The sequence below is a fragment of the Martes martes genome (genome assembly GCF_963455335.1).
Source record: "Martes martes genome assembly, chromosome: 5".
Lineage (NCBI taxonomy): Eukaryota > Metazoa > Chordata > Mammalia > Carnivora > Mustelidae > Martes > Martes martes.
The window spans coordinates 88,597,329-88,612,724 of record NC_137892.1 but is presented as its reverse complement, the minus strand read 5'-3'; the positions used below and the strand labels follow the sequence as shown (position 1 = coordinate 88,612,724).

At 50.5% G+C, this 15,396-nt stretch overlaps 3 protein-coding genes across 3 annotated transcripts in view; all 3 read left to right on the top strand.

Annotated features, from left to right (window-relative positions):
• The first annotated feature begins 6 nt into the window (after positions 1–6).
• Positions 7–4,773, top strand: LOC308343105 (SLC35A4 upstream microprotein). The gene is made up of 3 exons (XM_080804027.1): positions 7–306; positions 1,481–1,579; positions 2,243–4,773. The coding sequence occupies exons 1-3, from the start codon at positions 292–294 to the stop codon at positions 2,438–2,440; spliced, it is 312 nt and encodes a 103-aa protein (XP_080660153.1). The 5' UTR covers positions 7–291; the 3' UTR covers positions 2,441–4,773.
• The window catches only part of TMCO6 (transmembrane and coiled-coil domains 6), a 40,817-nt gene continuing 26,965 nt past the window's right edge, over positions 1,545–15,396 (top strand). Inside the window, exons 1-2 of the mRNA XM_080804018.1 lie at positions 1,545–1,579; positions 12,368–12,452. Of these exons, the coding sequence (XP_080660144.1) occupies positions 12,397–12,452 (56 nt within the window). The 5' untranslated portion in view covers positions 1,545–1,579; positions 12,368–12,396. The remainder of the gene's footprint in view (positions 1,580–12,367; positions 12,453–15,396) is intronic.
• Positions 2,844–3,818, top strand: SLC35A4 (solute carrier family 35 member A4; the record flags this gene model as incomplete). The annotated part of the gene is made up of 1 exon (XM_080804022.1): positions 2,844–3,818. One exon carries the CDS (start codon positions 2,844–2,846, stop codon positions 3,816–3,818), a length of 975 nt encoding a protein of 324 aa, XP_080660148.1.

The window sequence follows — 15,396 nt, the reverse complement described above, 5'->3', positions numbered from 1 at the left end:
GAGCTCATCAAGGGGCGGACGACCAGAAAGACGAACGTGCGCAGAGCGCACATGCGCACCAGTGAGCTCATCGCGCTGGGTCGTGTGAGCGCGGACACACAAATTGTGTCGCGCCGGACGGGTCACGTGAGAGTACGTGAAGAATGAGACCACCGGGGCTCCGCCGAGGGGAGAGCACCGGCACCCTTTCCAAAAATGCCCCGGAAGTGCCTCCGCCCTCAGTAAAGATGGCCGTAGCACTTGGCAAGAGGGAGGCGGGGCTGCGCCTGCGTCACAAGTTCGGCGGGGAAGATGGCGGATGACAAGGTGAGTGAATATGGGGGTTATCTGCAATGTGGGGTGGTTTTCACACCGTTCTGGTCCTTGGGAGAGGCGACACTGGAGCCTCTCGCGTAGAGGTGCCCTTTACGGGGTTTTTACTCTTGTCGGGTTTATACTCTTGCGACTGGCTCAACACCGGGGAGTGGAGTAGCGGAGCACTACACGAGGCAAGTAGAGCCGGACATCTCCCAGGTGTCCTCTCCTGGGACCCTCACAATCCTTAATTACTGGCACACACTCAGACACACTCACCCTGAGACATCCTCACTCTTTTGCATTCCCCAGCCCCCCGAAATTTCATGTCTAGAAACACGATGTTTCCAGCCACAAGGACATGCACATTCTCATTCAAACTCTCTTGCGCTTACACTGAATTTCATACTTCGAGATGATCAGAGCCACTCAGTTCATTTACCCGCACTTCTGCAGACAGCCACCCCACCCGCACCCCAGCTAGCGCATCCACACATTCAGTTTGGGAAGACTGGGCAGAAGTCAAGATTTACCCCCAGGGCGTCCAGGAAACTGCCTCACGCCATTATTCACTCTTAGTCTGAAGTTCAGCACCATCCGCATATTTACCAAGTACTTACCAGTCTTTGTGTTAGGCTTGGGGATCCAGTAGGCAAGACGAGCTGGTTGCCACTTTCAGGCAGCCTATAATCCAGGCAGTCAGCCTGATAAATCTAATTGAAAGTGCCCTAGCTGTTCCTCTTGCTTCCCTACACACTTCTTGCTATATAAAATTCTGTAATGATTTTCACAGATGCAGATCCCGTCTGTCACACCCTCTGTGGCCCCCGTGGGAATTCACTTTTGAATGTCTTTTCTTCATTACCACTATCATTTCAGGAAGTTTTTACTTTTTATTTTTTAAGATTTTATTTATTTGACAGAAATCACAAGTAGGCAGGAGGGGTGGGAAGCAGGCTCCCCACTGAGCAGAGAGCCCGATGCAGGGCTCAATCCCAGGACACTGAGATCATGACCTGAGCCGAAAGCAGAGGCCCAACCCACTGAGCCACCCAGGCGCCCCTCAGGAAGTTTTTATAAGAAGAGATTTCTCATGCTTACAGCCCCATCCACCCAGCCTCTGATAGACCTGAGCAGAGAATGGAGCTGCGTTAACCTGCTGGAGTGCGCTTCTTTTTTGTTCTAGGATTCTCTGCCCAAGCTTAAGGACCTGGCATTTCTAAAGAACCAGCTGGAACGCCTGCAGCAGCGTGTAGAAGACGAAGTCAGCAGTGGTGTGAGCCAGGTAAAGTTGCACCTGCCTACCACTCCCCCACCCCCCAACCCAACCCCCCATCCCACCACCCTTGGGACGCATTGCCCTATACGCTTTTGAATGGGTACTAAAGATTTATTCAGCAAATGGTTATTGAGTTGTGGTTCTCTGTGACCCCAGGGAAAATTTCCCAAAGAAAATGAGAAAAAAAAAAACAAAAACAGAAAATGACACTTGAACTGGCATCCTAAGTAAAAGTTAACTAGGTAAAGAGGAGAGGAGAGAACATTTCAGGCAGAAGAAACAATATATGCAAAGCTCATTATGGTTGGAGGTAGCATGATGAACATGGGGAGTAAAAATAGTTTAACTTTGGCTGCAGTAATGCAGAGCATGATAGGAAGTGAGGCTGGAGAAGCAGATGGGTCCGATTCCTCAGGGACATCTCTGTAGGTTTGTGGGGGTAGGATTCTGTCGTTGGAGTCTTCTAACCACGGTGTTCTGAGATTGTGTGATGAGTACTTCTAGGTTCTTTTTCTGCCTCCAGAACCTTGAGAAAATCTTTGGAGACAATACTGCAGCTTTTTAGAGTAAGGAGGAGCTAGTGGTGGGATGCTCTAGGGCCAGCTTGAGTAGATCCTGGATAGAGAAGGGAGACCCTGGCTGAGTTTCTTCCTTCATTTTACTCCACAGGATGGCTCGCTCATGTCCTCCCCATTCCTCAAGGGCTTCTTAGCCGGCTATGTGGTGGCCAAACTGAGGGCATCCGCAGTATTGGGCTTTGCTGTGGGTACCTGCACTGGCATCTATGCAGCTCAGGCATATGCTGTGCCCAATGTGGAGAAGACATTGAGGGACTATCTTCGGTCATTGCGAAAGGGGCCTGACTAGCTCTGGATCCCATGGGGGAGGAAGGATGAGCACCTCGGGCCTGCAGGTAGAGATCTTTCAGCCACAAACACCATATTTGGCTTCCCCACTTGTCACCCTTTTGCCATCTCCAGCTTGCCCACAGCCTTCATCCTTGCTTTCCTTATCAGCCAGCAGTCTGGACGCCCCTCCTTAACCCCATGGGGCTGGCCCCAAGACTGTGGCTTTTAGGGCCACCAGCCCCTTCCTTTTCCAGCCCTGACTGTAGAGTTTGCAGCTGACTCTGATTCTCAGTATTCTGTCTAGCGATGTCCCACAACTCCTCCCTCCTACGAGTTGGCTCCATATTGATTTTACCCAAACGCGTTCCAATTCCTGCTGCCCCCTTGCTAGCTACCCAGGCCAGCCAGGGTCTGGTTTGGGCATGAGTGTAGAGGACGGGGGTACGCCAGGCCTGGGCCGTCCCAGGCAGGCCCGCTGGACCCTGATGCTACTCCTGTCCACTGCCATGTACGGTGCTCATGCCCCATTACTGGCGCTATGCCATGTGAACGGCAGAGTGCCCTTTCGGCCCTCCTCGGCTGTGCTGCTGACCGAGCTGACGAAGCTACTGTTGTGCGCCTTCTCCCTCTTGGTGGGCTGGCAAGCATGGCCCCAGGGGGCCCCACCATGGCGCCAGGCTGCACCCTTTGCACTATCAGCCCTACTCTACGGCGCTAACAACAACCTGGTGATCTATCTTCAACGTTACATGGACCCCAGCACCTACCAGGTGCTGAGCAATCTCAAGATCGGAAGCACGGCCCTGTTCTACTGCCTCTGTCTCCGGCACCGCCTCTCTGCCCGCCAGGGCTTAGCACTACTGCTGCTGATGGCAGCGGGGGCCTGCTATGCAGCTGGTGGCCTCCAGGACCCTGGGAACACACTTCCTGGACCACCTTCAGCAGCTGCTGCTGGCCCCATGCCCCTGCATGTCACTCCACTGGGACTGCTGCTTCTCATCTTGTACTGCCTCATCTCAGGCCTGTCATCCGTGTACACAGAACTGCTTATGAAGCGACAGCGGCTGCCCCTCGCCCTTCAGAACCTCTTCCTTTACACTTTTGGTGTGCTCCTGAACCTAGGTCTGCATGCAGGTGGTGGCCCCGGCCCAGGCCTCCTGGAGGGCTTCTCCGGATGGGCAGCGCTGGTGGTGCTGAGCCAGGCACTGAATGGACTGCTCATGTCAGCTGTCATGAAGCACGGCAGCAGCATCACACGCCTGTTCGTTGTGTCCTGCTCACTGGTGGTCAATGCCGTGCTCTCAGCAGCCCTATTGCGGCTGCAGCTCACGGCTGCCTTCTTCCTGGCCACGCTGCTCATTGGTCTGGCTGTGCGCCTCTATTATGGCAGCCACTAGCCCCTGACCCCCCCCCCCCCACCCAGACTCCTGACCCTGTAGATAGGGCACCGCCGTCAGAGCCTCCTCCCAGGCCTCCTGACCCTTCCTCAGAAGCCAGCCCTGTAACAAGTGCCTTGTGACAAAAGCTGGGGAGGTGAGAGCAGCCAGGTTAGTCCCTGGAGGTGGGTGAATGAAGGGTTACTTCAGGAGACTTAAAGACTGGGTTTGAGTAAAGAAACATCTCAAGTTCATCCACACTAAGGATTGGGGGAGCATCAATACCTAGGCCTTAGAAATGACTCCACCCCCAATGGAGGAGGCTCCCTGCCCTATCCTGCATGAATGCAGTCGTTTGAAGTGGGGCATGGGCAACAGTTGGCTTTCCTTGCCACCAGCGGTCACCCCAGCAGACCCATTGCTCCCAGGCCTGGTACGGGCTACTCCAGCCCAGCTTTGGTACATGACTCCCTCATTAGAGACATTCATCCCTCACTGTAATGCAGGAAAGCCCAATTGCCACCCCTTTTATTCCAATCACCCAGGCCACCCTTCCAAGCTCCCCTAGCTCCAGCAACGCCTGGAGACAATGCCCCATGCTGCCTCCAAAGTGCTGCTCTCCACACCCACCCAGCCTTTGTTCTGGAAACCCCAGAGAGGGCTGGAGCTTGACTCATCTCAGGGAATGTTGCCCCTGGGCCCTGGCTTAAGGCTACACTCCTGACCTCTCTGCTCACCCCAGGGGCCCTTTCAAAGCCCACTGCCCCTTCTACAGCTCCTAGGAGGTACCATTCTCACTCTGGGTCCTGCCCCTGCCTAGCAGTGTCCCAGCTCTCAACAGTTTAGGGAAGCTCTACACAGAGTGACCTGGAACCAGGCACAGGGAAATTTGGTGTCGCTCAATTATTGTCTCTAACTATGTAAGCAATAAAGTCTTAATAAAGTGTTCTGGGGTGCAGGTGGTTCCTGCAGTTGGCTATGATAGTCCTGCGCCTTCTGTGCCGTGTAGCTTCACTCAAACATGATTTTGTTCATCTTGGACCTTGAATGTCTTAATGCTGGAGTAACTTACAGACTAGGAGAAAAGACTATTTTCTCCTGGTTGTTGCCAGGAGCATTATTTCCTTCAGGGCTCCATGGAGTGGAGACTGTTCTCTGTCATAGAACTTTATTTACAAATTTCTCTGAAGCGTAAAACTAGGGTGCTGGGGAATTTGGAGGGATTCTTGGGAATAGAAGGTACTGGGCCTGGTGAGACAAACTAGATTTTAGGATAGAGAACTCATGGGTTCAGTATGGTTTTGATTCTCATTTCCTCTGGTTCTGTCATTGATACTCCTTTGTGTCATCTCTCCTCATGGCCAGAGGAACATTATCCCTGCTCCTGTGGGAGAATACTTACTAAACTTAAGTTTAAAAAAACAAAACAAAAAAAAACAGGGAAAAAAAAAAAGTGAGACCTATTGGAGAATCTTAGGAAGTAGGGTAGGGTCTGGGAATCTTTTTTTTTTTCTTTTTTCTTGTTCTTTAATAAACTCTAAATGATTCCAGTACACACTGCATCTTGTGAACCACTGTCTGCAGTGTAGAACTATGGTTAGCCTGGCTTGAATTCGAATTCTGGCTCTGTCACTTATTAGCTGACTGTCCTTGGGCAATTACTTAACCTCCAAGCCTTAGTTGCCTTACCTCTGAAATGGGGGTCAAATGGTACCTACCACTATATAGGGTAGCAGGAAAGGCTAAAATGAAGTCATGGGTATTAGGCGCCTAACAGGGACTGGCACAGTGAGACCTGGTTAGTGGTATTGTTAATTATCCATAATGAAGGTTAGCTTGGTGGTTGTGTCCCCCCTCCCTCTCCCTTCTAAGCCCCTTAAGAATGAAGAGAAAGGAAGCTGCTGTTGCAGGATTACTGATAATCAGATCCCTCCCTAGGGCAGCAATCCGGCAATGACTGGCCTCAGCCTAATCTACTCCCTGCCGAAGCTGCTGGTTCTGGGCTTGGAGCTCCTGGTTCTGCGCGGCCACGTTGATGTTGTCTTGTAGGACACCAGCCAGTAGGCTGCGGTGGTGATGCTCTGTGGTCATGGCCTGCTCCTCCCACAGCCTTCGCCAGGCTCGGAATACCTGTGCCCAGATTCAGAGATGCTTGTCAGCCAGTCAGCCTTGGAACCATTTCAAGGCCTGCCTTCTGACCTCACTGACCTGCAGCATGTGGCATGTCTGAGCTCGGGCAGCCTGCACGTGCAGGTCATAGAGGGCTGCAAGGTCCTGCTCCGCAGTGTCCTGCTCTGCTTGAAGGGCCTCCAGCCGCAGTCTCAGCATGGTCTGCTCCCGGGGCCATCTCTGCCTCTCCTTGGAGGCCTTCAGTGATAATACATATTCTTTGTTCAGTGCTACCTGTGTGCCAGGCTCTCTTCTAAATACTTCATGTGTATTATTTCACTTTCTCCAGTGAAAAAACCATGTGGGGTATTCGCCATTTTAGTTTTCGAAATCTGGTACATAGATTTGGAAACCGTGGATCAGAGAAGTGACCTAACTTGCACAAATTCACATGGCTAGCGAGGGACAGAACTGAGGTGACACATGCCTTTCAGTGGTTCGCTGTCACTCTTAGGGTAAAGTCCAAATTTAGAGGCATGGCACACACTGGTCTCTTTAGTCTCACCTCTGACCCTGCACCTGCCAGGACCCGCCAGATGGACAATTTGCTCTACCCAGACTGTACTTTGCCACTGCTTCCCTCTGGACTTTTGCTCATACAGTATTGTCCTCAGAACATATCTGCACCACCTCCATGGACACAAGTTTTGTTTCTTAATTTGCTCAAACAAGTTATATTTACTCAGTGCCTCTATGTGATGGTACAGACTGCCCAAGCGGAGCTCAGTCTAGTAAATTCCTCTGGCTGATCTGTTTTTTTTGTCTCAGCTAAATGCCATCCTTTATGATCCACTCCAGCCTGGGTCAGGCACAACTCTTTGTTCCTATAAGCCCTTAGCTCCCTGCATCACAGTACTTAGCACTGAAAATCACTTCATCTGTCCCCCACAAAGCTCTGAAGACCATGAGAGAGGGTATGGCCCAGTCTATTGTGATTGAGGCTGGATTCCACCCCCAGCATAGTGCCTAGACCAATTAGAAGCCTCAAGTCCCCTACCTGACCCTCCTTACCTCCTTTCCAACCACCGGGGCTTTGACCTGGTCACCTGCCACCACCTCTTCCTGTTCCAAATGCTTCAGTTCCTCTTGGATCCATATTTGGTGCTGTTCGTGCAGTCTCTTCCTCCGGGCCTGGGCCAAGAAGAACTGCAGGGCCACATCTGGGACCTGGCAGGCCTAGGTGGCATCAGTCTAGGCTTAGAAGCCATGTGTGTTCACAGCCTTGGGACTCAGGGTCCAGCTTTTCAACAGAACCCCACTACCGGGGCTGCTCCTAGAATTACATCCAGGACCTATTGGCCTATAAGGGCCTGGAACCTGGACAGAGACTTGGAGGTCAGAGGGAGAAAGGAGAGGTATTGGCTCTGCCAATAGGTACCATGGAGGCCTGAAGGATTCTATACCCTTAATGTGACCCAGTAGGAAAATAGCCTTCCTATGCCCCTTCCCCCTTAGGAATCACATAGGCTTTTGGGTCTTCTTTTTGCCAGAAGCTCTGTATTTCTCCCTGATGCTGGGGCAGGGAAGCAGTAGCTACATTAACTGGGCTCTGCAACTCCACTCTCCCAACAACTTCCAGCTGTTCTGGGGGCACATGAAGTATATTACCTGTTCCTCAGAGTCCCTAAGAGGATGATTTTGGTGGAGTCCAAGTCCTAGAGATGCTGTTATTCCTACCACTGGAAGAAAATGCAGTTAAGCCCAGGAAAGGTGGAGGAGATACCCAGCTTCACCCCAAACTCCAAACCCACCTTTGGGCTCTCTCTGGAATCCTGGGCTTTGGCTTGCTGTTGAATCTATGACCTGCTGAGAATAAAGTAGGAGTGAGAATTCCATACTCTTCCAGGATAGTGTGAGTTAAGCTCAGGGCTTTAAAATCAGACAGATTGGGGCGCCAGCCCCTCCTCTCCTCAGCTGTGACTCAGGCAGGTGACTAGTGTTTTGAATCCATGTAAAATAGAGCTGACAAAACTTGTAAGAGCATGAAATAAGATAATGCACCCAAAGCACAAGTGGCAGGCACTGCTCAATAAATGGGAGCTTCCCTGCCTAATTCCCAGAGCTCAGGGCTAGAAAAACAAGTTGTAAGGAAATAGGAAAAGGGAAGGACCAGGAGGTGGACAGGAGCAGCAGTCCAGGCACACAGTGTCAAATCCTGGAGGACAGTGCCCCCTGCTGCACAGGAGAGGCCATGCACTCTAAACCGATGCAAAAGTACCATATCGAGTCTAAAGACGGGCATGTTTGCCCTTCTGCTCCCTCTGATTGTATCAGTGACCCCGAGATGCTCAGATCCCTTCTCTGAGCCTCCTGAAAAATGTAAGCAGTGTTGTCTTCTCTGCTTAAAAAAATTCTATGGTTTCCCCGTTGACGTTCAAGATGAAGTCCAAATATCTCAATAAATTCACAAAGCCCTTTATGAACTGACCCCCACTTCACCCCTTTTTTCCTCACTTCACTACTTAATCCTTCTCTCTTGACTCTTCCTCAAACTATTCTCCAGCAAAATGAGCCACTTTCAGTCTCCCAAAGAGATCAAGCTCTCCCTTATTTTTAAGACTTTGCCTGTTACATTCTGTGCCTAGAATGTTCTTCACCTCCTTCGGGAATCAACTTCCTCCATGAAATGTTCCTTCCTTCTCTTTCCAAGACTAACTTAGATGCCCCAATGAACCCTGTGTTGATAGGGCCTTCAAAGCACTGATGATGGTGTTAAAAATTATTTCTTTCCAGAAATTATAAACTCCATGAGGACAGGGATTTCCCAGGGTCTACATAGCACCATGCCTGACCCAGAGTGAGAAGTCAATAGATGTCTGGGAATCAGTAAATAGTGAGTGAAGAAAGGGCCACCACATAGTGCTCTGTAAACAGGGGAGGAAGGCAGACATCCATGGGGCTCCTAAGAGGTGGAATGAGAAGACCTACCTGTAGTTCTGGGAGCCTCACAGCCTCAGCTTTTACCCTTTTGAGCATCTGGCTCCCTGGGCGCCGGATCCAGGCTTTTACCACCTATGGAGAGGGGGTTCAGGGTAGGCTCCAGCCATTGCTCTCTGGGGCACCTCCAGGCCTCACTTTGCTTACCTGCAATTCTCGCAATGCCCTGCCCAACTGGCTGAGCCCACTATCCGTCAGATTGTCTCCAAGGAGGCCTGAACGTAGGCTCTTCAGGCCAGCCCGGCGGGCCCGGGCCTCTTCTACTGCATCCCACAGGGTGGGCCTCACCTGTTTCACCTGCATCCTCCTTCCCTCGGCCCCCAACAGAGCAGCCCAGAGCAAGCTCAGGGAGCCACCTAGTGAGGGGACATTCAAAGTGAATCACTCCTTCTGGATTCCAAAGCACACTGCCTTTAATACTTTTAATTTTTATTAATAGCATTATTTATAAAAAAGAGCTAATGGGACGCCTGGGTGGCTCAGTTGGTTAAGCGGCTGCCTTCGGCTCGGGTCATGATCCCGGCGTCCTGGGATCGAGTCCCACGTCGGGCTCCTTGCTCAGCAGGGAGCCTGCTTCTCCCTCTGCCTCTGCCTGCCTCTCTGTCTGACTGTGCTCACTCTCTCTGACAAATAAATAAATAAAAAATCTTTAAAAAAAAAAAAAGAGCTAATACCAGGGCGCCTGGGTGGCTCAGTGGGTTAAAACTTCTGCTTTCGGCTCAGGTCATGATCCCAGGGTTCTGGGATCGAGTCCCACATCAGGCTCTCTGCTCAGCAGGGAGCTTGCTTCCCTTCCTCTCTCTCTGCCTGCCTCTCTGCCTACTTGTGATCTCTGTCAAATAAATAAATAAAATCTTAAAAAAAAAAAAAAAGAGCTAGTACCTATCAGGCGTTTATGTGTACTTGGTGGCACTGTGCTAAGGCTTTTCATGGATTTCCTTTTTTTATCCACATAACGCTTCAATGCAACTCTCATTTGTCTTACTCCCACATTTTCCAGATGAAGCAAATGAAGCTCAGAGAAGTCAAGGAATTTCCTGATGAGTAGCAGAGCTGAAACTTAAGTCCAGTTCTGTCTGACCTTAAGGCCTGGGCCCTTAATCATGATACCAAACTGGCCAGTGGATAAACACACTTTTGTCCTTCACTGCTTTATCCTTGAAGGCATGAACTGCCCTAATTTATCCTCCTCACTCCACAGGGCCTGGCACAGTGCATGGTCTGGGAGTATATTAATCAAATTAATTTGTTAGTTTGGGAGACAGAGAGCCAGGCTTCTTCTTCTTCCTCTTCTTCTTCTTCTTTTTTTTTTACTTTCGTTATAGAAAATTTCAAAGATATACAAAGTACAGGAAACCCATCTATTTACCACCCAGCTTCAATAATTAATCAAATCTTAATCATTCTTGTTTGATCCGTACCCTCCAGTTGGCCTCCCCCACATCTCTGACATCATATCATTTCACAGAGGCCTGATTTTTAATAAGTCTGTGAAAACAGGCAAGTTCTTTTCCTTCTCTAATCTTTCATTTCCTTGTTTATAAATTAGGCTTCCCTCTCTTTCCTCATCTAAGTTATATGTGTCTCATGGAGTTGTGGTAAGAATAAAAGGCATTAGTGTAAAAATGCTTGGTAAACTTGAAAGTCTCTGAAGGATGGGGGGTTGCTTTTCTATTGGCCCTGCCTCTCCAGACTGGCAACCTAGCCAACCCGCAACCTTTCTGAATCCTGGCCCTCCCAGAGGGTCAGGTTCTCTCTGCACTGCGGTTGGGACTGCAGCTGATTGGGTGAGAGGGTGGATCAGGCATAAGTTAGATCCCAGAGCTTCCCCAAGAACCCCACACCCCCCCCTCAGGCCACCTTGAGGGTCCAGGCGAAGAAGAAGTCCACTGTAGTTGTTTCCTTCCAGGAGCCGCGAGACAATCCAGGGCAACGAGCCCTCCACCTCCTCACCAATAACCTTACCAGCCAATACCTGCAGCAGGGGGCAATCTCTGCCCAAGAGAGGGAGGAAGAAAGGCGATGTCATCTGATGGATGGGGAAAGAAACTGGCCCAAATCACATTCTGAAGGAAAGATCGACTATTTCCAGTAACTTCTGTGTACCACCAGGCAGATTTGCAACCTTGCATAGGTCTTTATTTTATTATTTTTTAAAATTACACAATATATTCTCATAGTTCAAAATTTATTTTGTCTATAGGATAAGGGACTTGCATCCAGAATATTTAAAGAACTCTTACAACTCAGTAATAAAAGACTAATCACCCAATTAAAAATGGCAAAGCAAGGTGACATCCACAAAAATGGCAGAGTGGGGAACTCTGGGAGTCTGTCCTTCATCAGAAACAGCTGGCAAAAATGGTCAGAGTCAACCTTCCTAGGATTCGGGGGACAATCCAAGTCCAAGGCTTAGAGCAACCAAGGGATTGCTTCACTGGGAGAAAGCCAACCTAAATATGTTGAGCTCTCCATGGTGTTATCATTTACCCCACCCCCAACCTCCTCCCCAGCACAGAGGTGGTCTTGAAGACAACAGTCCACATTTCTGGTGGGGGTGCTTGGCTCTGGAGAGGGCTGAGTAGATCTTGCTCCCAAGGAATTGTGTTTGTTGTTTTGGCTATTTAGGTTTTCCCCAAAAGGGCTTTGTATCACTTACCTTCTAATGCTCTCAGGGCGGAACAACTATGCTAGAGGACAGTCCCTCAAAACATTGAAAGATGAAAGAATGAGCAAAAATAACAGTTGGAGCAAACAACAGATGCATGGAAAGACTGGGAGGAAAGAAAAGTTGAGGAGTGAGATTTTGGGGGAATAAGGAAAATTCCCACACACATTAGGGAACCTAGAAAGCCACACACATTCTGGGGCTGCCCTGGGTCTCTGCATCCATATTTCAGCCTCCCCACAAACTGTCACTCCCCAAAGTAGTCAGAAGACTACATAAGACTTACAGGGCTCTGGGGAGCTGCAGGATCCTCAAGGCCCCTCGCCACATGCCATGAATCCTGGGCCCCTCAGGAGACTCAGGCCCCAGGCAGGAAATGGTGACAGTGAGCAGAGAGCAGGCCCTGTGGAGGAGAGGGTAGGATCAAGCCAAACACCTAAGGGATGGGCGTGGGAGGTGACAGGTGCCCTCTGTCCTCACCTGCCTTCATCCCCCGTAGCCTGCAAGTACAGCCCCGAGGCCGCTCTTGAGTCAGACACCTCCACCTCACTGGCATTTTCCACTACCCTGGAGGAAGGGAGGCTGAGCTCAATTCCCAAGCACCAGGGTCCTGTCCAGCCCCCAGAACCTCTGTGTGGGAAGCTAGTTGGGATCCCAAAAGCTTGTGAGAATCATCCCTAAGGTTCCAAGCTCAGTATATCCCCTAAAAGTCTCTCATCTGTACCATCTCCTTTTTCCTCCTGTTATCTGCCCAGTGAAGGGAAACAGGCTAGTTGGAATTTCTCCCATTTTGCAGATGGAGAAACTGAAGTTCTGCTCATTGAGATGCCCGACTGTCCAAGGATGATAAGGACCGAGCTGAAGAGGCATAGAAGGATAAGGTAAGAAGAATGAGAGGGTTGGGGATATGGGATGCAGGGAAGAGGAGGAGGGGGTGTGACAAGCATGACCCCAAGTGTATGGCAGTGGGGAGAAACCTCCAAGGGCTGGGTTTGGGGGTGTCAGCCCTGCTTTAAGACAAGCACCCTCAGATCCCCTTTGGCCCTAGATACTCACAGGCCCAGGGGGGACACATCTAGCACTGACAGGTTCTCCGTCCCTGAAGAGAGCAGATCCCGAGTCTTCCCGCAGGGGCTGAGCTGGAATCATGCAAGCACAACACTGGTTACACATAGAGCCTTTCCCAGGCTTCAGCTCACACGATCCTCCCTCTGGGCCCCTATGGGCCAATTAGGGCCCCAAAATTCAGTCATTTCAGGCAGGAAAAAGGAGACCTCAGGAGAGCTAAGCCCACGCTGGTGACCAGCAGAATGAGGCTGTGCTCAAGCTCTTCTGGCTGCTGCCAAGCCTTGGGCACTTTCTGCCGCACAGCAGGGGCCTTGGTTCCCTGGGCCCCTTCCCTGCAGGGTCTCACCTGCACCAGGCTAAGGGTAGTAAGCACAGGATCAGGGCCCCTGGGGGGCAGAGCTTCCTCAAACAGCATCTGTAACAGCTAAAGTGGAGAAAGGGGTTCAGTAGGGATGCAGAAATGTTGAATCCATAATTCAGCACTTCCTGAGGGTGAAGTCTGCACCTGGTTCTCCACTAGGTGCTACAGAGACAGTCTCCAGGACAGAAAGAGCCCCAGCCCTCACGGTTCACAGTGAGCTGGTCATATGAGTAGACATTTTCAGTGAGACCTGCTGTTTCCTATGGCAAGGGCCTATGAAAAGTTTCTGAAGTAGCTGTTTTGATTTCGGGGGCATTTTCATGAAGCCCTAAAAACAAAACTGTCAAGTTCATTATCAGTATTAAGAAAAACCGTGAAGATTAGACCTCCCTGGATCTTTGATCTTTGCAAACCACCTCCCACCTTCCCTGACCTACCTCTCAATCGCTGCCTAGATTGGACCCTCACAAAACATTCTGTACGGACCGCAGTGTACTATAGGAACCCCAAGGAGGGGAATCTAATCCAGCTAGGAAGGGAAGTTTCTCAAATGTATCGGGGAGGAAGCAACACCTGAGCCTCATGAGACTTATGCCCGGTGGCTCCTCTGGGACTCACCTGAGGTACAAGCCGGGGTGTCTCTGCTTCCCGACCCCGAAGCAGTAGGGACACACTGTACCCTCGGGCCACCAAGCCTAGTGTGGGCTGGACTCGTGCTAGCAGCTCCTGCTCAGCCTCCTACAGGGGACACAGACACATCCCCTGATCTCAGGTGCCCTGACCCTGTCTGTCTGAGCAAAGGGCTTGGGAAGCAATCAGCACTCCAGGATCCCAGGAGCCTGAGGGCTCCCATGCTCCTCCCAGCTCCCTAAAATCCCCCTACCTGAGCGGCATCAGAGCCCAGGACTCTGTCAAAGGTGAGGCATTGTTCCTGTGGGGAGGGCTAGGCTCAGCATTGTCAGTCCTGTATTCCCTAACCCTCACCCGCACCCCATCCCATCTTTACCTGAGCATCTGGAGTACCCGGCTGAAGCAAGCGGATGCTCTTGGGCCCCTCCAGAAGGACTGTAGGGCCTGAGAAAGATGGACTAGATATCAACTCTCAGAGGGAAAACTGCCAGGACTCCTAGGTCCTGCTCTCAACTTTGGCTTCAGTTTCCTAACTGGGGTACCATGCACAGGATCAGAGGCCCTGCGAGGCAGAGCTCCCTCAAACAGCATCTGCAGGGCAGCAGCAGCAGCCGAAGCAGTAAAATGACCTCATCCTTCCCCTCTCCCAAGAGGCTCCCCTAGGCTACACTCCCTCTAAGAATGGGTGTGTAAGAATTTCTTACCTGATCCTCCTCGCCCTCCCTCTACTTCCACAACAACCATCAGCCTGGCCTGGGGGTTGACCATGAGGACTGGGGGCACTGAGCTGTCCTGGCCCAAACCAGCCCCTGCACTAGCTGCCTCTCCACACTTCATGGCTTCTGTGCCTCTCCGATTCCCCTCAATAATTCATCTCCTTGACCTGAGGGCTCTGGGGAGGGCCTCTAAACAACAACTTACCAAAGGAGGTGACAGTCCCCTCCATCCTTCCTTCCTTCTTTCATTCCTTCCTTCCTTTCTTTCTAAAATTTTATTTCTTTATTCATTCATTTATTCAGTCATTCATTCATTTTAGTGAATATAAGCAATAGAAGCTCATTCAGCAAGAATGCAGAAAAAGCTCTCAGGAGTGAGAGGGGTCCTGACAGGGTTGCCCTCTTTCTTTTTCTTAAAAGATCTTTTTTATTTATTTGAGAGAGAAAGAGAGTGTAGGAACACAAACACCAGTCAGGGAGGGGCAAAGGGAGAGGGACAAACAGACCCCCTGCTTAGCAGGGAGCCCAGCAGGACCATGAGGATCATGACCTGAGGCAAAGTCAGACACCCAGGTATCCCAACAGTCCCCTCTTTTCTGAGTCAGAACATTGCATTAGATTCTTCTTTTTTCCCCTCACATATATAGCTGTAGAGAGAATAATATGATGATCCTCCAAGCACTCAGCTTCAGCAATTATCAACCAATGGTCAGTATTATCTCTTCTGGTCCCCTCCCCATCCCCTATGGATTTTTTTGAAGCAAATCCCAGACATCTTATGTGTCACCTATAGCTATTTCAGCTCATATTTACAGAAGATGACCACCCTTTAAAAAAAAAAACCAAAACAAGGGGCACCTGGGTGGCTCACTGGATTGGGCCTCTGCCTTCGGCTCAGGTCATGATCTCAGATTCCTGGGATGGAGCCTCACATCGGGCTCTCTGCTCAGCAGGGAGACTAGACTGCTTCTCCCCCTCTCTTTCTGCCTGCCTCTCTGCCTACTTGTGATCTCTGTCTGTCAAATAAATAAATAAAATCTTTTAAAAAAA